General features: G+C 36.7%; 1 protein-coding gene across 14 annotated transcripts in view; it reads left to right on the top strand.

The window, feature by feature from the left end:
• Positions 1-24,407, top strand: part of GTDC1 (glycosyltransferase like domain containing 1) — a 321,331-nt gene that overhangs the window by 65,466 nt on the left and 231,458 nt on the right. For 13 of the 14 annotated variants that reach the window (XR_009741800.1, XR_009741801.1, XM_061445084.1 and 10 more), the window contains exon 3: positions 22,927-23,094. The exons of the other annotated variant lie outside the window; for it this stretch is intronic. Coding sequence is in view for 11 of the 13 variants with exons in the window: in XM_061445084.1 (XP_061301068.1) it covers positions 22,927-23,094 (168 nt within the window). In the remaining 2 variants the exon portion in view is untranslated. The remainder of the gene's footprint in view (positions 1-22,926; positions 23,095-24,407) is intronic. 14 annotated transcript variants of the gene reach the window in all.

Raw genomic sequence — 24,407 nt, 5'->3', positions numbered from 1 at the left:
ATATACTCTGATGGTCCAGTGGACACAGTCATTTTAAAGAATGCTTTACGTTTCAGAGCACTTTTTTTTTTTCATTGTTTATGTTTATAACCTTGCCAACTTTTTCATAATTTTTCGTTTTAGCTCTCTTAATTTCCAGTTTACTTATTACATGCTGGAGCTTATATTTCTATCTAATAGCAACTTGAAGAAAGAAAGAAACAGCAGTGGACACAACATCAAAAGCAAATATGTGATTTTTCTTTTTACAGAAGAATTACTGAAAGGATTTATACCTGTTAACAGTATTGTTTATAAAAATTACAATAAGGAAAGTTGTATCTGGAGTGAGCCTACTGATTCTCTCACAGTATTCTTACCTGAAATAACCACTTAAATTGTTTAAACTAATGATTTATCAAATGAATTAAAAAATAAGTGAAAAGTATTAGAAGCAAACTAGTAGAAAATTTTTCAACTTTATTCGTTGTTGTAGCTAAGTAGTATTCCTATGAGTTTTGTTAACTTCTGTTTTATTTAAGAGTGATAATATTTTTTAACATAACGTATTCTGCATATGATGATGATGTGTGTCTTTCTGGCATATGGAAAAATCTTCTTGGAATCAATAATAAGAAGAAACTTTTGAGTGCATATAATATGCATGTTATATATGGAAGAATTACAAAAATGAGGAGGAGTAATCTGCTATTTTTTATTTATGTAAGAGAATATCCCATTTTTAATTAAAGATGGAATTTAAGAATGATAAATGGGACCATTATCTAGTAACAGTTAGTTTGCTGGCATTTTTTTCCTACTGGTCTGTAGATTGCTGCAGGTTTGACAATGCCTTTGGCTTTTGTGAGCAAAATGCATTTCCCATTCTTGACAGAATGGTTGTAACTCACTAAACATGGAACAGTTATCATGCATAGCGACAGCTCTATGTTTAAACCCTGAGGAATAATTTTAAATTATTTTTATGCAGAAATTTCCCAGTTATCAATTTTATTAAAAACATAACGGCTAAAAAATTTATATGCCAAATGAAGTAGGAGAAATGGTGCTAAATATACTAAAAGTATGCAAGAAGAGGAGACGAATTTTGAATGAAAGCGGTACCTTTTTTGCTTTTAAGTGAACTAATTCCTAAAGTAACTTAGAAGGAGAATTTATTTCTCTTGCCATAGCTGTACTGTAACAAATTGTAAAAGAGCCAAAATTAGATTTTGTTTCTGAAGGAAGTACTGAAGTACTTCATCCTGCTTATGGTGCCAGATACAGCTTGTGTCTGTCTTGTAGCCATTGACAAAAAAATGAATGGTGTTTTATGCTTGTTTTCCTTCAGGAATGTCCAGTTCTACTTAACACATGCAGAGGCTTATGTTGGAGGTTAATAGGTGGATATAGGACAGCAAAGGTTGTGATTAGATAGATTGCAGGAGTTCCTTACAAACAGCCTATTTTGTCATATTTTGCAAGTTTTTGAAGGTTTTTTGTCTTCTGTAGTAGACTGACCTTTATCTTGTTTGTTCTTTTTTTTACTTCATCCCTTAAATTACTTCTTTATGCTATTCTCATCCTAAATTTGTGGATGTAGCAAAAATTTAGAACCAAGTGTTACCTCTGTGATATCAAAGCGGGAGGACAGAGAATGTGGGTAGTGTTTTGGCAGTAACTTGAGCTAGCCAAATATTGCCATCAGGTGTTAGGCATCTGGTACTTCTGACTCTCAGATATCCCAAGAGAAATAGCGTCTTCCTACCTGCTCTTGTATCATACACATCATGCCTGTTGACCCTGCTGGTTTTAACATTTCTCTCCATTACTTTCACAAAACTTAAGTGTCCTGACTGGGAGAGAAGTTCAATTGTCTGGAGTCAATTGACCATTGTGTATACTGATCGCTTTAGATGATGTCTTCCAGATACCAGTCAAGAGACATATATGGAAGAGGACTTGGTTACAGAGTCCCGAGAGCTATCTAGTTTACACTATAGTGTTACCGTCTACTCAAAACTCTACAGGTGGTTTGCAGTAGTGCATACTCTCATGGAGTTTAAATGCCAGCCTTGCAAAGGATCTTGTGGCCCTAAGGTGCTTCAGAATCAGTCCTCAGTGGTTTCTGTGGCTGTTCGAGCATTCAGGTCTGAAGTGCTTTAAACACAGATCTCAAGTCTTGCTCAAGAAGATAGAAGCCCTCTAGGCAGAGGTTGTTGGGTGGAGTTTCAGAAATCAATAGTTTCCAAAAAGATTTTGGAAAAACAGAGTCTAATGTAATTATTCAAAATTGCATAATGAGTTAGAAATAATAAAACCTACTTTTTTCCTTTTTTTTTTTTAACAGAAAACCTAGAGAGTGGTATTGCATGAATTCATACTTATTCTGCTGTAAATAGACTGAAAGTTATTTGTATATATTTTGTCATATCAATATAGAAAAAACCTGCTTGATTTTAATGTGTCTTGGTATGTTATGATGAGTGGAGTATACATTCAGTATTAAAAAGCAAGCATCTCTACTTTTCAAATACTAATTTCCGGTGTTAACAGTTGTGTGGAAGGACATTAACATTGTGGATTGCGTGGTGTCTCTGGAGTTCAGGCGTGTTTGAAGACAGTATTTATGGTGTCTCTGTACCTCCTGTTATTAGCAGGCATTTTTTCAAGGGACTGTTCTTAGATGATACTTTGCACATGGCTCTTAAGTTTTCTTAGATACTGATTGGAAAAAAACAAAGGGTATAATAGTTTTCCCATGACTCCAAGAGATCTTTGGTGCTCGATGAGACCAGTATGTTCAGAGCATGGGTGAATTTGGTATGTCCAAGCAAGAGGGGCGAATGAATTAGTGGCAGGGAGGGAGTTTGAGATGCTTATGTGCTTCCTGGATTTTTAAGCAGTATAAAGGGTATTTCAGCTGTTGAGATGAGGCTTAGCAGCTGCTCTGCAAACTTGTAATAAAACAGGGGCCTGAATTTTCTTTATCTCGAGCATCTGCCTCTGACCACAGATGTTGCTGGGGCTCTGCATTTCTCTTAAACAGTAATCTTTGAATTACATGGTCGATATATAGTAATAATGAGAATATTTTTTTAATTGGATAAGATGGGATATGGAGATGATATTTATACTTATTAATTGCTAGGTACGTACTAAGACTGAATCATGAAGAGGAAGGTACAAATGCTGTTTATGAAGCAAATGCTTTGCAGTGGAGGACAACTGTGCAGTCACACTCTGAGTTGTTACAGCATCACTGTGGTATTTGCCTTCCCATTATCTCTTTAACTCACTTTTCCACAGTGTATTTTGGTCCATACATATGTTATTTTATTTTTATTATTTCTTATGCCTCCCAGTGTGTGCTGTGGAAACTGTAACTTCATTAGCTCTTGTTTGTTAATTTTATCTTTAAAATACAGAGGGGTTTGTGGTGTGAGTGGTGGTATATTTAAGGTAGAATATTCCATGTTTTTGCAGATTGCCAGTATTAAATGCCAGAGCAGCCTTCTGACCACGCAGCCCAACCACGCTTGTTCTATTAGCTGTACTTCTGAAGTATTTGTTTCGTTTTTTACTCAGATGGATAACCAATATGGAACATTCTGTCCACATAAGTCTATTAAAGAGGTTAGAGCATCCTGCTAATTAGGAAAAACTAATTAGGCAGATTGTTGCGCCTGTAATCAGAATTTTATATTTTAATGGATTTTGAAATGCAATATACTCACTTTTCTTTTAAGTGTCTGGAAATGGTATTTTTGAGGAGATTATGCACTCAGAATAAGAAAGCAGTAACATTTTAATTTTTGAATTTATTAAATAAACTGTAAAAGAATATATGCAATAAAATTCTTGAAATCATTAATTCATACCAGCTGCTTATTGTAGCAGTTAAAATAGTTTTGTTACCTTCCTGTTGGTAGATTTAAAGTTTTTTTTAACTGCCCCAAAGAGGAGTTGGATTGAGGTGATAGGAAGAAACAACGTAATTTGTGGCTGTGTTAAAATTGCACTTAGATAGTACAAAAATCTCACAAATTACTCTTTGGCTGCATCAGAGAGTCTTTGGAAGTTTATTGTATTTAAAGCTGAATCAAAATCCTTTGTGAGTGCTCTGGCAATGCTCTTAGGAACTCACAGTCTGGAAGCTGAAAAATAAGCCGATCTTCAGCTGTGGGGTGGTGACCTGGAATCAAAACCATTGGGGTTGGTTGCGTTTTCATGGTTCACATCTCAATTCTCGTTAGGTACTGGTGACCAGTACTGAGGCATTTCCTTGTTTTACAGCGTGCCAGGTGGAAAGCAAGGGATATATCAAGGCTGGGCTGGATGAGGCTTTAAGCAACCTGGTGTAGCGGAAGGTGTCCCTGGCTGTGGCAGAGGGATTGGAAAGGTCCTTACCAACCCAAACCATTCTGTGATTCTTTGTTTGTGTCTGGGGAGAAAAAGCCTGATTTGAGATACTGTTAAAATACATAAATTTAAGACAAATTTATCCTCAGTGTCTACTTTTGAACTCTCAGTTATGCCCTGCTATGAACTGTAATTAGTCATAACCTTTTTTCAGGCTTGTCATTCTGAATTTTGGAAAATGCTTTGGCTTGTGGATAATCCATGTAGCCGAAAGCTGTGGGCAGTGACCTGTCTCTGCAGTCTGTCTCAGGACCATCCTCTGAGATGCAGTTCAAAATACAGATGTTGAAATCAGTGTGACGAGGTTGGCGGCCATCTGGAATTTGGCCATCTGCTCATTCCTTCAGAAGCAGGGAGCGATGCATTTGAGGTTCCCTGCCCCTTCTTGTCACAAGACCATTCAGAACTGCATCTTTGAAGCCCCATTTGTGAATTTTATCTTGCCAATTGCTTGACACCCAGTGATATAAGGGGCTAGAAAAAGAAAAACAGACAAATACTAGACAAACAAAAGATTTAGAAATGAGCTGTATAAAAGAACTTCAGTAAAGCACTAAAGGCTTAAAATCATATATCTCAGGTCTAGCAATGTGGAAGAAGGAACCATGGAGCAAAGGGAGATGTAGCTTGCTATACTAACAAATAGAAAATGGACAGTGGTGTCCCATCGGGGCATGGTCCTTGCTAATTCTTTTGCTAACACATCAGGAAATCCTTCCAGAAAATGTGTAGAGTTTGTACCACATGAAAGCAGAACTGTGAATATAGGGACTGGAGGATAGAGCAATGAGGTTTTATCCACTTAAAAGGAAAACCTTCCTACTTCTAGTCCAAGGAGGCTGAAAAGACAAAACATATAGCAAGACTTGTTTTTGTGGTGTCAGCCTCTGCCCCTGCCAGACCTTCTGTATTTGCTGGAGTGTCAGCTCTGGCTTTAGCTAGACAGATTGGTGTTGATCAGCATCTGTGATGACGTGTAGATTTGCACCCTTCCACACTGCTGCCGTTTAGTCTTCAGCCTGAAATCTGGGACTATTACCAGCCAGACGGGTCTAGGGTGGTTAGCATGATGTCATGTCTCTAAGCAGTCTATGGAATAAGAATGAAATTTATGGTAATAAATATTTTAAATTGTTTTTGTTTGGCTTCCTATGGAGAAGAATTTCTTTAGGTGAGAGGTTATTTTTGCAAGCAACTCTGCTGTATGATGTATTGATGGCTTCGGTACATGGGAAGCGTCTCTTCCTCCAGTGTCACAGGTTGAAATGATACACACACTTAACAGCTTTCAGAGTGTTGTGTAATTACTGGTCATTCTTCTGAAGTGGATGACTCATTTGGCCTTCAGCGATCGGAGGTGTGCTGGCCCTCCATAAGACTCTACGCATGCATATTTTTGCTTCTAACAACCACAAGAATTCCTGTTTTCCCCTTGCATGTCTCATTTCCTCGGATAACATAGAGAAAATGGAAAACAGAGAGAGCATTTGAAGTGAGAAAAGGTGTATTTTGAAGAAATTTGCATCCGTCCGGATATTGATGCACACTTAAACTCTGCCTGTTTAGTTCTCACCCGAAAGGACATGCTTGGCTATGTCTTATGGTCTTATTCTTAATATTACTGCTGCTATTGTTAATACGGTAATAAAGTAATAATCTATTAGTCCATAGTTCAATACCAGTATTTCAGGTTAGGAAGCTATTTAATTCTTGTGGCAGGACAGCATGAGATTTCTGTGTTTTACCATGTTCTGGCATGCTAAGATGTGAAAGTTCACATTAAATTAGTTCTGGTTTAACTGTCACTAGCTTTTCTTCCAGCATTTCAGACTGTGTCCCTTTTGCTGTGACATTGTGTGGGTCCTGGTAGAGGCTGATTGCGGAAGTACAGGCTTTTAATTTCCTGGCAGACAGGCATATCTGTATCAATAGACTGCCCTTGGTCTTGTTGCATTGAAATCTGAATAAATTTGTGTTGATCTCGATAAGAGTTTTGAACCTTGACTTTCTAATGCTTTACAATTGGGTATTTTTTTCATCGCTTTCTCAAGGAGGATGACTGTAGTAAGATTACTGATTACTCCTTGTATTTGATAATCATTTTGTAATGTGGGAGGGATATTAAGAAGAACAGAATTGAATGCTCTTGGAAAACTTCATGGAATCAGGTTTAAGCACTGCTGTAAATAGGATGCACATTCCCTTTTGATGCTGAGTTAGGTATAGCTTGACTGTTGCAGGAAGAATATGTCAACACTCAGGACAAAAATCAGAAAACACTTGCAAAACATAGGGTGACTCTGTCATCTTTGAAAATTGTCATTATTCCTGTGATGCATTGCCACCCTTGGATTTTAGGTGGGCAGTAGCTAGAGTTGGAGTGAAGACTGGCTGTACTTCTATCTAGATACGTCTCTGTGAAGCACCTCTTTGTTTCCCCACTTCTCGTGTTTGTCTTATGATGTGCCAGTGGCAAATAATTTTTAGTTTGACTTAATATTTAAAATCCTGTCAGTCTTTGAGTATTCATGCTGCAGGCCAAAGGGTCTGAAGGGAGGGTGAGCGGTCATACGGAAGGGGCATTGCGTGTCCTGATGGAAATCCAGTGCATCAGTGGTCAACATGGCTTTTCTTCAGTGAAACCTGAATCATTGTTAGCAGTGAAATGTCTCTTTTCAAGGAAAAGAAAGCTAATTTGATTGAGGGTGTTTTTTTTCATACCAGTAACATTTTAAAAAGAAACCAAAGAATTTTCAGGGTGGCTGCTAAAGTTTATTGAAGTGTCTTCGATATGCCAAGATAGGTTTTTAGCAACTGGAGTTAGCCTTATAAGATAAGACTTCGTAAAAGTATTTTTTGTGTTTGTTTTCTGGTTGTTTTTTTTTTAAAAAAAAAAAACTTTTTCTGAATTATATAGCTAAAAGCAGGACAGGATGCTGCAAGTCTAGTTTGTATTTTATGGAGTGCTCTAAAGGCACCATAATCCAGAGGATGGTGGTGAGAGGGGTGGTAATAGGAAGGATAGCAATAAGGATCATATTTTTTATTTTGTTTAGAGTGCTGAATTTTATTTTATTTGTATAAACTTTTTAAAGTATTACGGTTGCTATGCAATAGTGTTATCAGCAGTTTTGTTCTGATTTTGTTTGGTGGACTCTAGAACAGCTCTCCTGTCATTCAAAGCAGCTTTTCATAGAAACTTTTTTCCCCACTTCAGTGTTTTTAAGATACTTCAATTCTGAAAGCCCTTGAAATTCAGATTAAAAATTTTTACCTTATTTTTTCTCCTCTAATTGCGTATGAATGTTTTTCTCTTATAGTGGCACTTCCCATTTTGGATTATTTTTCTACCTCTGCATATTACGTGATTTCTTGTTAAAGTGAATGACAAGATGATATATGACGCACTTGAGATGGTATTGAGCAAAGTATAGTTGGAAAATCGCAGTGATAATTTTCTCTTTACATCTCAAATTTACACGCAATTGAAGGAAAAAAAAAAAAGTGTAACAGGCAGCTCAAGAAAAAACATAAGGGGAAACCTTGAAAAATTACAGGGAAATTTCCATAACAGATACACTCATAATGCAGGTTTAATAATGATTTCCTGTCATGAACTATTTTTACCATTTGCCTGCTCTCTGACGTGGCATTCTATTTAACATTTTTGAGAGCCATGTTTTAATCAGATTAAGCTCAAGGAAACCGATAGGTATCTGCTTGGCTCATGACTTCTGCTTCTGTTTCTGATTTAGTCACAAGACTATTGTTGCTGGAATCTTTTAAAACCCATTTTGCTTCCACTTGCAGCTGCTGTGGCTCACGGTGTGTGAGCGCAGAGGTTGTGTGCCAGGGTTTTTCATGATATATGCGTAGGGTACTTTATGGAATTATTCTGTAAATTAAAGAAGACTGATACAAACTGTCTCTTTTTCCTCATGTGATTAAATAGCTAAAAATAGCAATCTATTTTTAGTTTTGAGCATAGTAATGTTTCTTAGGAACAAACTCACCCAAAGCAGTGTGCTAGGAAAGGCTGGTCATGAATAATGCTGCATTCTGATCTCCTTATGTAAAATAAAAATGCTTAGTAAAACAGTGGATATTCTTGCAGCATTTTATATAGTGTGCAACTTTAATAATACTTCCCATGTAAGAGATGGCATGAGAAAAATATATAAATAGATATATTTTAACTTTGGTGTTTTCATTTCATTAAAGAAAACAGGAAAGTTTGTAAGCAAAATTTTGAGTTAAGTTCTCCAGTATTCTGCATGTCCTGCAAATTTAGAAAGTGACCAGAAAAAAAGGTGCTGTATAATGTTTTGGATTATCGATTGTGCTTGGATAGTAGTAGACCTAGCACCTCATTCAGTGGTCTCAGCATCTTGGAGCATGGGGGAGCCTGGTTTTTAAAGAGCTCTGTCTACATGCTTCTGTAATTTCCAAAGGAAAAAATACATGTATTAAATTTCGAATAACTTCTTTTGTCTATTGCAAATACAGATTTTTGCCTGTACAGTAGAGACTATATTCAACAGCTCAGTTTGTATTGCTTCCTTCAGTGTATTATTTATTTGGTTGACGTGCTAGAAAACTGCAAGCCTAAGGATTAATATAGGTTATTAGTTACTTCCCATAATAAAATTAGCTGACCTTTAAATAAGAGCATTATACAGGGGATCTCTAAGTGGAAAAATGACAGAATGCTTTTTTATCATGGTAGCCATTTCGATTACTAAATCTTACTGTTTAGAATGTACATGTTGTGATTAAATGTTGCTCTTGACTATGTATTTGCAGACAAAAGTGGAGTAAGTGGATTTTTTTTTTTATTCAGGATAGAATTTAACCCCTTTGTTACATCTTCTGCCAGTTCTTATATATGGTAACGTTTGGACAATACAGAAAAAATGAAGTTGCAACTTAATTTTCTAAAAAATGAATGTCATTTGGAACCAACAGCAGTGGGAGTTTTCTGTGGCTTTTTATTAAGCATGATTATATGCAGATTCCTTGAGTGCTCCAGCAGACTGTCTTGGGTTGCTATCAGGCATACGTGATGTACGCCCTGTAGCTGGTGACATGTAGTTCGCTGTATCAGCCTGCTATTATTTATTAATCTTTCCCGTGTCTGAATTGCTCTACCATTTTAAAGACAGACAGAGTATAAAATAGGATCTTGCTTATGAAGTTTATGTGCACACCATTAGTTTTTACGTTGAGAATACAGTGCACCTCATTTCCAAATTAACTACTAAAGCAAACTTTCCTAATGTTTTCTTGTGTTAACACGGGGTTTGTGCTAAATAATTGTAGAATCATACATAATCATAAATAATTATACATAATCATAGAATCAAATGATGGCATTATTAATTGTGCCATTATCTAGAAAAGATGAGTGCTTTAAGGATACTCTGTATTTTTATTTTTAAAACTTTGATAATTATCTGTAATGATCATATGGCCTGGATTTCAGGTGAACTTCAGTACAGCAGCACAAGCAGATATGTAGTTTCTCAAATTTCGACTAGGTCTTATAACATTTGTTGAAATCCTTACAAGATACTCATCTATTTGTAGCATCATATAGGTCTGTCTCCCCATCTGTCTCTGTTTTTCATGACAACGAGGCTCTGGTACTTTTTTTTTTACTTCAGTACTTATTCATTGAAGCCCACTGTAATGCTGTTCCTATCACAGATACTTGTCCAACAGCTTTTATTGATCGTTTGTGATAAAAGATTCCTTCTTACGGAGAAATTTTAACCAGGAATGGGTGAATTCAATTTAATTAGATTTAATTCTATATGTTAGAAAAACTAATGTAATCAAAACCTACTTGTATACTATTAAATAAATAAATTACTAACACAGTGTGTTGCCAGAATCTAAGGAACACTAAAAAAAATTATGTTCTTGAATTATTTTCTGCTAGGCCATATTTATTAAGGAATTCATACAACTTTTGTATTTAAAAAAGTAAGGGTTCAGGTTCCCTTCAAATAAATCCTTATTTAACAGGATATCCCTGAGACTTTTTTTTTTTTCAGTATTGGCAGCCTGACTAAAATAGTCTCATCTGGTTTAACTAAAATCTTTGCATTACTTGGCGGTGGTTTCTTTTGTACGTGGTGCTTAGAGCTCATTGAAGCTCAAACGGTACAGGAAATGCAAATCATGCAAATCATCCTCACGCTGACGATGTACAGTGGCGTGATTGAGCAGCAGTACGTATGGCTCGTGGGCTGACCACATGAAAGGAGTCATTTAAAGACCAGATGAGCCCAAGCTGGGTTAAGTTAGACTATGTGTGAGCTTCAAAGCTTATAGAATAGCATCCTTTTTAAAAATAAATTTATTTTATTAATAACACCTGTGTTGAGTTTTTAAACAGTGAAAACATGTATAGATGAATGTTACATTAAATATATGCCTTACTTAAATCAGAAGGGCAAAATTGTGGTTTTTTTTTTGTGGATATTCAGGTATGCATCCATATTGGTGAAGACAGACAACAGTCTAATGAACTACAAAAAAAGTCCAGTTCATGTTTGCTGTACATAAAAGCCCAACTCTTCTCTGCCTTTCAGGTAAAAATTAAAATAAATGGAAGGTAAATGGGAATTTTGCCTGTGTAGAAGGGTTAAGAACAAACTTTCTGTAAGTGCTTTTGAGTGGAGAGAAGAGGGAGGTGGAGTGCTTGCTGCTTCGAGTTTCTTGGGTAACTTAGAGAAAGTCCTGCATCTTTTTCCCCCTATACTTCTGAAGAGTTCTTTCTGTAGTTTCAGGGCTGTATCCTTTCAATAAAGCTGAGTCCTTATCACACTCTGACCCTAGAAGGTGGTATGGTTGGGAGAGTAGCTGTGGTGGGAGCCCTGGGCTTCGTTCAGCAGCTCTTGTGAGATGGATGTGTAAAGACGTGTAGACATGACCTGAGTAAAGTCACGGGTAGAAAAAAAAAGAATTTTTATACTAATCTGGCAATAAAAAAAGTGGATGGTAAATTCTTAAAGACATTGTTTCTTTTGGTAGCACTCAACATAGGTGGCTTTTTTGCTTCTAGTAAGAGTCATATTAGTTTTTGTGGTTTATGTTTTGGGTTTTTTTTTTTCTGTTTGGTTTTTCACGGCCCTCATTTGCTTTGTTTTGGTGTTTGGTTTTTTTTAAGACTTGCGATTCATTCAAATAATGTAACATGACACAAAGCTGGAAAACGTCAATCTTAAACTGATTCTGTGTCATCTTGTTTAATTTTTACTTGAAACAGTAGCCCTAAGGAGGTCTACAGTGGGACTGGTCAGAACACTGCACTGTATCATTCTGATGTGTTTAATTTTGGCATGATACTTCTCACTTGTGCCTTGCTCCACCTTGATTTTGTTCTTTCTACTAATACACAGTTTTTATACTTCATCTACTGTTTTCTTTCCCATAAAGTCAAACCATAGGTCCTGCATCAGGAGAGGAAGATTTCCCATCTCTTGAAATCATTGCAAGATGCAGGGAGAAGGAATATGGTGAATAAACAGTTTTCTGGAGCCAGTTGCAGAGTCATCCCTTACGGGGAGACATTCATGAGACTTCTGGCACAGGCTTCTGGGCGTGCGTTTACACATCCAGCACACACTTAGTATTTTAATAAAGGCAGGAATTTAAGTAAAAGATAATATTGTCTTTTATACTCAGCACAAGAAATACCAAGATAGAGGAGCTAACAGAAAGAGGAAAAGATATTTTGCTACTTGTATCTATAATAATTTAATGTAATTTAATATCTATTTCAGTGTCTGATGGGAAGTAAAGATTACTTCAATATTTGTACCTAAGAGCACAGAGCTGCAGAAAGATTTTTAAATTTTAAAAGTTAATGTGTTTCTTCCAGCAGTATATATAGATATACTCAGAAAATTAATCCCATATGATTGTACAGCTTCCAGTGCTCTAGAACTTTTTTGGAAGTACTTTCCGAAGAACATCTCTGGTCATCTTGACAAACAGCTTGAGTAAAGTTTCCTTTTCAGGAGCCTCTGAAAGGTTTTACTTGTTATGCAAAGGCATTGCTGGAAGAGACCTTGGCCAAAACTATTTCACTTTGCTCAGGTTTTTCAGATATTAAAGCTTGTCGGCCAGCTACCTCAAACAGATTTTTAGCTTTCTGTGATGTACACAGTGATGATTCTGTGATGATTTTTAGCTTTCTGTGATAGTACACAGTACTAACAAATTGGCTGCTGTCAACAATTTTCCTGGTCACAGTTTAAATAGCTTAATTCAGAATGCTTCACAGTTTTATGGTAGAATTCAGTAGAAGTGCAGAAAATATATATTTATATAGTATGTATGTGTGTTATGTGTATGTGTCATATATCTCTGTGTGCATGCACACAAACATATGGTCATAGACATGTCCTGTCTGTGCCTGAAAATATATCTGAAAATGCTGAATGTATGGTCTCATAAAGATAATGTTTTGTTTCATGACATCTGGCAGGTACTGTGGTGAGCAGGGTCCATGACGTAGCATAAACAGTGATGTGATCATAGATGAGTTGATTAATCTGTAGACTGTGACACTCGCCTATCTTCACCTCTGGCTTGGGCTCCTAAATTCTCACTGTGGCCCTGGTTCTCTTCGTTCCCCATGATAAGCCAGCTTTGGCCTCAGTTTCTTAATCTTTAAAAAAAAAGCGTCTAGTATATTCTTCTGACTTTGTTGCATATGACTTCAAGGCCTGAGGTGCGTATTACTCTTTGCATGTTACTGGGGAATAATGGGCATGCAGCACTGGGTGCTTTATTTAATGATGAAAAGCATTCAGGAGTTTCAGGATGTAATAGTTGTATGTGAAATCTGTTGGGAAAAGTTAATTTGTAAAATATGTGGAAGCCTAAAAGCATTATTATGAATGATGATTTTATTATTGGATTCTTCCACATGGGGAAAATCTTAGAATTTTGTAGTGTCGGGGTTTGGTTCGCCTACTCAGGTTTGCTTACATTGATGTCGTAAAAGTTGGCCAAACATGACTGTGAATGACTTACTGGAGTTGTTAACCCTGCAAAACTCTCAGCCAGGAGGTGGGGAAATAAAATGGGCATAAGACTTCAGGTTCAGAACTCTCAAATTCCCTCACAAGTTAAGTATATTCTCTTTTTCTTTGAATTGTCCTGCATGTCTCTGCTCTTGCAGTGGTCCCTTATATCCTATGTCAGAAGCTCTAAACTACCTTGCCCAAGCTGCAAAGTTGAGACCTTTTAATTCCTTTTGTGTCACTGGTGGCATTATAGTTAAAAAACTGTTATGTGTGAAGTAAACACTTAAAATTATGTTACATAAATGGAAATTTACAGAAACCAGCTTATGGTATATGCCAGACATGATGCAAATTCTATCTAATAAATATATGACTGAAAGGTTGCATTTAATCCATATGCTCTCCTTTATGATCTTCAGCCATGTTTGTAGAGAAACCTCTCTTAAAGCACTTAAAGCTTATTTCAGAACAGACTAAACAATTACCTTTTGAAAGTCTGATGAAATATGTTTGGCAGCTTTTGAATTTAAGATGGTGTTTGAATCACTTCTTTGAAAGCTCACTTCATTTGGTCATTCAGGCATTTTGGTGTAATCGTTCAAATCCGGTAGTGAGGATGGGCATTGTTGAGGTATATGTTATGATCAGAAAGTATAGTGGCTGAAAATAGTGTGTAGTACATGAAAACTGACATTTTCCGTATTGACATGCTTTTGAATATCTGTCTACCTGATGTCCCTGTGTTTTTGGTGAAGTGTGGTTGATAAATATCTCCATGTGGGTAGGGGTTTGGTCCTCAAATTACAGGTCTGGAGACTCTTAAACATTAAAGTTTTATTTTAATTACTTAGGGAACAGAAGCGTCACTTTATCTTCTCTTAGTATCAGCGATGTACGTTTATGCACCAGTGTGTGACTAGTACTTGTAGGAAGAAAGAAGATTGACACTGCACAATGTGTAGTAGGACTATATCATGAACACAGGGCAGAAAGATTTAAATTACGATTCTGATTGCCAGTTCACTGATTACATTGAATTATTTGCTCAGTTTGCATTAAGGCAGGAAAGTTGCCAATCTGCCGCCGCAATAGATATTATAGAAGTGTGAAGGACAGTTGGGAGAAATAAATATTTGCATTTTCCTTATATTTTTTGGTAGCATTTGATTAAGATATGGTGGAGGTTAATACATATATGAATATGAAGGAGTATGTGCTTTGTGAATATACACTGGATTCACAAAGTTATTCCTAATGTTTTGTAGTGCTGCCTGCTCCTGACAATATCTGATACAGATCATATGCCTCTAAAAAGAGAAGTACCTCGAGCAAAATATCCTCATGAAAACAGGTTGGAGATACTCACATTTGCTCATTCGCTCTCACTTGCATGTTACATTTTGGCACGTTGTATGAGCAGGTAGCATATCTACTACCTGCTGTTGAAAGTGTTGAAGATACTGAATTATTTATTCCATCTTCTGCACTATCCAAACTCGTTTTGGGTAGTTTGACACATCTCGGTCTTCCATATGGATACTTCATGGTGACAGAGTTGCCAGCTGCTCAGGTTTTATGACAGTCTTGTTTTTTTCAAGGAGTGTATTAGTTTTCTGGGAAGAATCCTGCTTTTCCTGAAGTTCCCATTCTTAGGCAGTTAATGCTGTGAATGGGATTTTTTTTGGAAAATTAGCTAAGAGCTTCTATAAAAGTATTTTTCGAAGGACTTGATGTTTATAGATTGTGCAAGATGCAATCAGAGGCGTGGCATATTAGAAAAATAAGAAATCCATTTGCTAAGAAAGCTAAGTTCCTTCTAGCAATAGTCTTCAATTTTTTTAAAAAAGTGTTCAGACATCAAGGTGCATAACAACATACAAAACAGTTTGAAATACTTTGGGGAGCAGGATTTTTGGGGCACTTGAAATGTAGGACTAATGAGTCTGCTAAGACCCTGCTCATTTTCTCTGCAGTTGTGCAGTGTGAATGGGTCTTCTGTTGTTTTAAAATAGAAAATGTGTAAACCTGAAAACTGGGAAAAGGATTGAGTTTTGAGTCCACCCAGGCTTTTTAAACTAAAGGCAAATCAGCCATTGTCTTACTTTGCCGTTCGTTAGTTAATTCAAGCATCTATTCATATAAACCCTTTTAAGGGAAACACATTGTTTTGGTGAGTCTGTGCCGCAGTGAATTTGATTCCTCTTCAGTGAGATAAATCAGTCTTGCTTGCAGCGAGATCCTTATATCCATGATGTTGACTTTCTCCTCTGTGTCATCCTGGATGTAAACTGACACCAGGTGATGTGAAGTAATACTCTTCAAAGTTTGTTGTTCAGGTTTACTATTGAATAGTAGTGTTCTGTTTAGTCTTAGGACTCCTCCATGTTGCCACAATCTCTTGGGCATACTGCATTTTTCATGTACATCATTTGACATGTTTGTTTTTTCTCTAGAGTTGGGCAGAGAAGTTGCTCAGTGGAATGAATTTGCAGACTTTAAAACAATAAATAATACTATTTAAATGCTTTCTGATTGAGTAGAATGTTGATTTTGCAAGTCTTTTTCTTTAGAAAAGTCTTTTCACTATACACCACTTTGCTCTGTGGGGACCTTGGTGAATTTCTTGCCTTCAGACACTGTCCTTCCTTTGTTTTGCTCCTACTTTTTTCTTGCTCCATCACAGCACATATTTGAGCAGAGTTAATCCTTACATCTTATATAAACCTTCAGCAGTGGTTACTTTTCACTAATGGGTTATTTTGATTTGCGTGTGTTCTGCTCCAGTAAGATGCCTTTGCTTCATTATTTAATGCTGCTGAAATCTGAGGGAGGAAGATGATGTGGATTCATGGCTCTTTCCCCTGTCACCACAGCAATAGCTTTTTGGTCTTGACCCCTCCCTTCATGGGAGCAGAGAGGACGATGTAGCCCATGGTGAACAGTCTGGCCACTCAAGTAAAAATGTGCATCTGTCAGTAATTAATTGGAGCCAAATTTAATTGGAAATGAGGGAAAAAATAGTACTATGCATTTAATAAAGTTCAAGAAGCTTCAGTGTTGTTGCCCCAAATCCAAAGCAATCCAAACAGAATACACCCCTCTTAACCTTAAAAATCTAGAAGTCTTATGTGTCAGAGTTTCTTTCAGGTTTACTTCTTGATGTCAATGTAGTTTTGATTAACTTCTTCACATCCTTTTCAGTATTCTTTTGATTTAAAAGTCACTGCAAGTAGTGGTAAGTGTTTAAGGCTAGTTCTTAACCAATTGTGTTGGCTGGGGATCTGGCCCCAAACTTGGATTCTGACATTTGATTGTATGTAAATAGTATGGTCAGCTGGTTGAAAAAAGTTTCAGAGAGATAGGAAGGAATTGAAAGAGAACCCAAGTAATTTACAAGTTAAATAATGCATTTATGTAACCTTATGAATATTTAAAATGTGAGCGATTTGCTATTATTCAGCTTCAGCCCCGTTTTAGTTTTGCTGGATAACATCAGTGGTGTCAGCAGGTTGAGATGAGATTCTCAGAAATTCTACATGTCCTAATGGAGGTCTGAAAATTTGGATGGCATGAGGGAACACAGGAAAGGGTGGGACATGAAATAGTGGGGCTGGAAATATAGCCCCCTTCTACTACAGCTGTGTCAAACAGCAGATGTACATGCAGAGAGCTGAGAGGGTTTTTTTGGGTATACTATATATGAAGAAAGGGAAAATGCATTTGATTTCTGGGCAGTATTCTTCTGGAAAATGTGACTAAGGTCTGTTGCAGTAGGAACAAAAATTTCAATAATATCCAAAATAATACACTATAAAATGAGGGGGAATGTACTTTTAAACAAAAACCAGGATGGCTTTGGGTTTTTTTTTTTAAACAAAAAAAAAAAAGGCTTGGTAGTATGAGTTCAGAACAAGCTATTAATTTCTACTGTATTTCAGCATACAAGGTAAGCCCTAAACCCAAAGCTGTTGGGCTGGTAGCACCATGAATATTTATCACTGTGATTATATGTATGTATAGTAATTACAGGAAGAGGAAAAAATATTTTTCTTTACAATTAATATTTGTAAATGTTTATGAAAGTACTTAGGGATAAGACAAACACATGGCCTAATTAAGATGAAAAGCATGACAACTCTTGTGATTTGTTCTGAAAACTAAAGAATGTTAAAATAGTAAGAATTATTTCTGTAACATTAAATTATGCTTTATGTAGAAAACCTGTATGAGATATATCTGTAAGCATTTTTGACATTTGTACATTTCATGTCAAAAACTGTTAATTTGTTTATTATACTGTATACTGTCATATATTGTTACTTATTAGTATTTACTTTTCAGAAATGCAGAGTAATCTATTGTTTAAAGGCAAACCAAAAAGCATTTTATGTCTGATTGCAAATTGTGTATTCTTGGACTAGTGATAATAATTCATCTTAATAATATAAAAATATGTGTAATAATAAAAATAACTGGTCTGTATATAACATTCCAGGCATTAATAATGCTATTTTATACACAGTTTCATTTCAAAAATATGTTCAAGCCAAATCTGAACTGCTGGGTTGAAATCAAGGAAACTGTACAATGGAGGAACCAAAGTCATCAGGTTTGATCTTCAGGAGCTAGAAGACATTATCATCTTTGAAACTCTTGCAGGTGGTTCCCCTAATGGTTCTTGGTATTTACTGTAAAATTTTGGTTGGCTTCTGAAGAACTGGAGAAAACATAGCCATCAGCAGTGGTGTGACTGTGTGTTGTGTTTCATGGTTATCGATGATGATTTGTTTGGTCATAGTGTCTGTGTGGTGTCCTGTGGCACCCTGACTTCGCTCTGCTGAGTGGATGACAACTATGGCCAGAATAAAAACCTATTTGGGGTAAAAACCTGAGGGTTTTGAGACTCTCTGCTGTAAGTGAATGTATTTATAATGTGGATCTCTGCAAGAATGACCAGTCATTGCCTAGTAAAAGTATGGTGGGATTTGATGCTTCCTGGTCTTCAACGTTTTAGTTCTAGATTGATACAGACACTTCTTCCAGCATCACGCCTTCCTCCTGAAGGGTGGATGAATGTTAATTCAGTCAGTGCCATCAAATGAACAGTCTTGTTTTTTTTTTTTTTTTTAGTACCTGTTTCCCCTAAAAGGCTCGTATTTGTAGCAATATCCAAATCTAACTCAGTTTTATTGTAATACTGCACCTTGCAGACAAAGAGTGCTTGTACCTCTTCTCTGGACAGCCAGATATTCGATCATGAACTCATTTTATTGTGAATGTAGTTGTTTTACAGCAGAGATTTATAGCCTTGGATATAATTTGCAGTGCGGGAGAGTCCCTGTTGCTCTACAGGATTGTACCCTAAAGTAATCCTCTTTTTCAGAGAGAGCTAGGTTACCTGATCTGTAATACAAATTATGGCCATGACCATCAGTCTTTTGGGCTGGCAGATATTCTGCCAGACAGAGCAAGTAGTCCAGTACAAATCAGGTACTGTTTTAAACTCACCTGGTGAATTGTAGAGTTCAGCCTCTATATCCATAGGTACACAGATATGACCTGTGTGGTCACCCAAGGGGAAGGCAAAATGTGTTTTTAGTTAAGTTGCATGAGAATGTAATTGAAAGATTTAGGGCAATGCTATAAAAGAGTAAATCATGGTTATGTGACACACAGAAGATTGATAAAGCAAAATAAAAATACTTTAGCACCTTCACTTTTATAATTTGGTTGGTATAAGTGGAAGGCTGTACTAGTCATTTTTGTCTGCTGGTAATTAAAAACAAACAAACAAAAAGTAAAGGCTTCTGTATTTTACTGATTTTCAGTCCTTTGGTGTAAAATAATGGACAAGACAGTAGCAAAGGTCAAAACATTCTCCAGACACATTGCGGTTCTGGACCTGCAAGCACTCTCTGCTTCCTTCCCATGAATATTTGTATTGAATGTATGGTGGCTCCTCAGAAATGAGGACTATTAAGTGATTCAGATGAAACACAAGCTTAATGTAAGACCAGACCTTATGTGGATGGTGGTCCTGAAATTTGACCAGCCTCCACAGCAGTGGGGCTACTGCATGCGTGATGGTCTTGCTCTATGGAAGGACCATAGCACAGTAAAGTGCTTGGGGATATTTTGGAAAGGAGAGCTAGGGTAGTTCCATACAAATGTGACCTTCAGCGCAGGTTTTGTGAGGATTTGCCCAATCTATTGAAGTGGACTGTATATATTATATGTTGTAGTGTTGATAGGTTTAGATAAGAATATCATAACAGCCATTGAAATGTGGGGGGTGGGTGGGTTGTGAGATGGTAGGTTAATGATGTAGCTGTTAATTTGAATTTAGCAGTCATTTTAAATATAGGTTTCTCTTACAGAGACAAAAGTTGCAATTTAAAGCTCTTTGGTGGTCTAAAAACAGCTTAATTCTCTAGTAGCATGGTAATAAGTACTAATCCAGCTTATACAGTGATTGTAGTATGTCATGTTTGTGAAAGATTGCCTAACTCTGCTTTCTCTGGGTTTTATGTTAATTTTTTTAAATTAAACATAAAACCTTATAACATCTTTATGCTGAGATAAACTGTTCAATTTAACTTGTGCTCAAGCAGCAGCTGTCAGGAATTATCATGTTTCAAGCATTCTTGCCGTCACCTTGTGTCTCTACCTCCTGGATACCCTCCGTGGGATGATAAAGCTCACCTTGTTAGGATTTATTACTTAAATAATAACCCGAGGTAAAATGAAAGTTGATGTCACACAGAATGACAACTGACATATATTTATGTTGCACGTTACATTATAATGAACTTCTTTTTCTTCCCCTTGTAATAGGTGTTAAATGGAAATACACTCCAGCATATACTCCAGTGCCCTGCGTGAGTCCATTAGCCACGTATGTGGCTGCTCTCTTGACATGTTCATGAGGACTCGTGCTGTCAGGTGTTATTTAGGCTTATAATGCTGGAGAAATTGGTTATCACTGGTAGTTAGCAGCCTTTATGCCAGTGAAGAAACAAATATAAGAGCATCTCATATTCATTTGGTTTAATTCTGTGTACTCATATTTATTGGGTTAAATTTTGAAATGATGTGAAGTAATGCAAGCTAATCAGGAAGGGTATTTTCTAATAATATCATCACTTAAATGGATTTATTTTTCTTTTTTTCTTGCTGTAAGAAACGTAAGCAGTGTCATTTCAGGCTCTAAATCTGAATTTGTTAGTAATCGCGACAGTTTTCTCTTGACACTGGTTTACTGATGAGCTGGACAGTGATAAGTGGTGTGCTTGTTAATCGAGTCTTCACACTCCATGTACAGAGGAGAAAATTTGGGTCTACTTCTTAAAAGCTTTTCAAGTTTTTGGCCTTTCTTGCGTTACTAAAAGCCCACCTTCAGTGCTCTTGAATTCCACCAGTTTGTGTACACCAGTACTGCAAACACTATTTTCCTTATATAGTGTTTCCTTATATAGTATAACCATTTTTTTTTTTCCATATTCCTCTCCTAATTATTCTGTTGGCCATCTGAGTGAGTTGAGATATTTCAGACCTACACAGTTTTGCCTAAGCTTATATCTTGGGATCTCACCTCTTGTGCTCCCCATTGTCCTTTTCTCTCCAGTAGTGATGTTAACCTTGGCACCCCCACTATCTTCTCTTTTCACTCCTGCTTTTGTGCTTTGTTCTGCACTGCGTCCTGTGTTTTCAATCCCAATTGCCATCTCTTTTTTTTCTCTCCCTTCAGATGCAGCCAAGTTCATAGATGCTGTCCTGCATCACTTCAGTTTTCTTCCTAACTCATTGCAGAAAGTGACTTCCTGAAAAATTGGGGAAGGATAAACTATAATACAACCCAGAAATAGACAAAATTTTGCGAAGCAATGAATTAATCTGATTTTTGTAATATTTGGGGTCTGTTTTCTCCTGTTTGTATTCTTTTGTGTACCTCTAGTACTAAACTCACAGCCATCTCTGAGCAGGCGTATTGCATCACCTGTAGGAAGCTTTCCTGCCTCTGCTTTGAATCTGGCACCCTGGTCATCCGTTATTAGTTTTCGTAACAGATTAGTGATGACTTAGGTAAAACTATTTTTTCCTCTTAGCATGGCTTGCGATAAACCCAAGCTCATATCGTAATTGGAATTCTGTTTGACAGTCCCTTAAAATGGTCAAATATTTGATGAACATCATACATAGCATTTATCTCTTACTTTCAGAAGCCTTTCAGATCAGCATTGACTGAGGTTGATGAAGACGGATACAGGATCTGTTCTCTAGGAAGTATTTGTTCTGTAGATATAGAGTATCTAACAACGTGTATGTTACTGTAGATGATGGTGTGATATATGTGGATATTTGGGAAAGTTCACGAGTTTTAAGGTTGACAGCCGGAATCATGAGTTTGTAAGATTTGTGATGCAAGTTTGGCAGTAATCTTTAACACAAATTCATGTAAAAACAGGAAGAATGAGAAAAATAGAATGAAGGATAGGAATAAAAAGAAACATGCTATGTTAAAAAGTAGTTTATTAAAGCTATAATGCCTATTTTCTGTATTTTGTTTTCCTTTTTTTTCCCTTTCTGTCTGTTTTGATGAGAAATGTCTAACACAAATGTCTGGCTGCTCAGTTCTCTGTAGGTTCAGTATTCAGTTTGCTTGAAAACAGTGCTAGCAGGGGACAGGAGATGCTCACATACTTTGGTTGAAATGCAGGGTAATCTGCCACTGGTTACAGTAAGGTCACAATTTCATATTACACATTTAAATACATTCATTTTCTGATAGCCTGGGAAGTTATACAAGGCTAAGATAGCAGCTTGTTAGTGTTGTTTGTGCCTGCTTTATATAATTGAAGGATGCATGCAGTATTATAGACTGTGGAATAGCTGGAGTGCTACAGCAATTCTAAAAGGGTGCAAGGGTAGAAACAACATTTCATTATAGAGGATACCTAATAAAAATGTGAAAGTAAAACAGAAAAAGGGGGGGGGGGGGGACACAGAAAAACAGACCATTCTAGATAAGTGCAGTGCATAAATCAAAAGGGTTTATGTCATAACATGAACATGTACCATTCCTGCTCATATATTGAATTTCAGTAGTCAGTTGCATAAAGAAGTAAAGTGTAATGAAACTGGCAAGCAAAGTATTCCCTAGTCAGCCTTATCTTTGTTCCATTTGTCCTTCAGATACAGCTTTTCTTGCCTTTTTCAATAAAATCCATCCAGCTTTTTTTTTTATTTTGCATCTCTCTGTAACTGAGCTGGGAGGACCAATGAGATTTGGTGCTTTTCTAGTTGGGTTCTTAGCAGCTGCTTTTTAAGAGATCAAAACTTAGAATGCTGCTACATGGTATTAAGGCTTAGCTGTTGATGTGTCCCTATAGGGGTTATGTTTTTCCTGGGGAGGAGGGAGAAGGGGAAGAGGTGACCCCTGTGAGCATGCTCACAGACAGTAAACACTGCTCTCCTTGTTTTCCAGGATCCTCTTTGCAAGCTCGGTGCTTAACCTGGCTGAACTCACTGCCCTCCGCCCTGACCTTGGCAAATTGAAAAAGGTCCTCTACTTCCATGAGAACCAATTGGTATATCCTGTCCAGAAATGCCAGGAAAGGGATTTTCAGTATGGATACAACCAGATTCTTTCATGGTAGGTATTTCTCACATTGCTCCATGGTAGTTAAGATATCCTACTGTCTATAACCTGGCAGCATTGTAAGCCTGAGGAGTCCTTCTCCGCATAGATGGTAGCCCTATAAGCAAACTGAGGTACTTCCAGAGACCTGAAGAGAGGTCGGTAAAAGCACTGTGGCAGAAAGAATCAACTCCATAAACTTGTCTCTATTGTGTAATGCCTACTGATGCTCTGTTGGGCTACTATGGTGTACCCATTAGTGATGGGGATTTTGAACTATTTCTTGGTCATAAGTGAGATGCTTTGTTTCATGAATGCTTCGCCAAGCTGCAGCTAAACAGCTCTTGCTGGGCCATAGCTTTTACTGCATCCAACTGAAATTATGTAGAGGGTTTTAGGGAAATAAACAGAAATTAAAATATACTGCAGCACTTTTCTTATGAAGAGAGGGCAGTAAACTTACCAGATAAATCCTTATATTTCTTTCATGTAGCATTCAGAAATTGTGTAGTGCTAAAATGCCCACGCATTTTAAAGGCTGTGGCCCTTTATTGTTGCTAAAACCAAATGTATTTCTTTAATATGAGTTAACGAAATAAGTTAATAACAGCAACACTGAAAAGCTTTGTGGTTAGGCACTATACAGACTAAAGTGAAACACCAACACTTTTTTTTTTTTAACTGAAATTTATTTCCATGATCTTTCTCGCCTGTTAGTAGGAGAATTATTAGGAATAGGGATTGAGCATTTTAAGGCACAAATTAAGCTTTAGCATCTTTCATTTAATACTGAAATTTCTCAAATAATCTCTCTGCTCTAGCCATTCTGTAGCTGCTTCTGCCACTGCATTTGCAACATGTTTCACTTATTGAGCAGTAAAGATAAGGAACTATAGTAAAGTATTTTTTGAAAAAACTGTAGCAGGCATTTTCAGACGTTACAACAAAAAAGATGTATTTTTTGCCACTGGGGCAAGGAATACCCTTTTTTTAATATATATATATGTGTTGCTTTGTTATGGCAGTTATTTTTCACACAGCTATTGTAAACTAACAAACATCCTCAAAATATGCATTTTTAGGATTATGAAAGTATCTTTTTTATTAGGAAAAAAAAAGATGACTTCTATTCTGCCTTGTTCAGACTCCAGTAGCTTCTCCATGTGATTATATGACATGTATGTTCCATTTCTGTTACTGCAGAAACTCCATTTCTAACAACAGATAGAAGCTATCTCCTCTGTACTGTTAGTTGCTACCTACATCCGCAAAGAAATGCCATCTTCCTGTCTTCCAGATCTGTTAGAAATAGGAAAATACATCTTTCC

Source organism: Pezoporus flaviventris, unplaced genomic scaffold (assembly GCF_033815535.1).
Source record: "Pezoporus flaviventris isolate CSIRO_AGI_PZ_B2104156 unplaced genomic scaffold, CSIRO_AGI_Pfla_v1 ptg000001l, whole genome shotgun sequence".
Taxonomy (NCBI): domain Eukaryota; kingdom Metazoa; phylum Chordata; class Aves; order Psittaciformes; family Psittacidae; genus Pezoporus; species Pezoporus flaviventris.
This window is presented reverse-complemented; position numbering and strand designations above follow the sequence as displayed.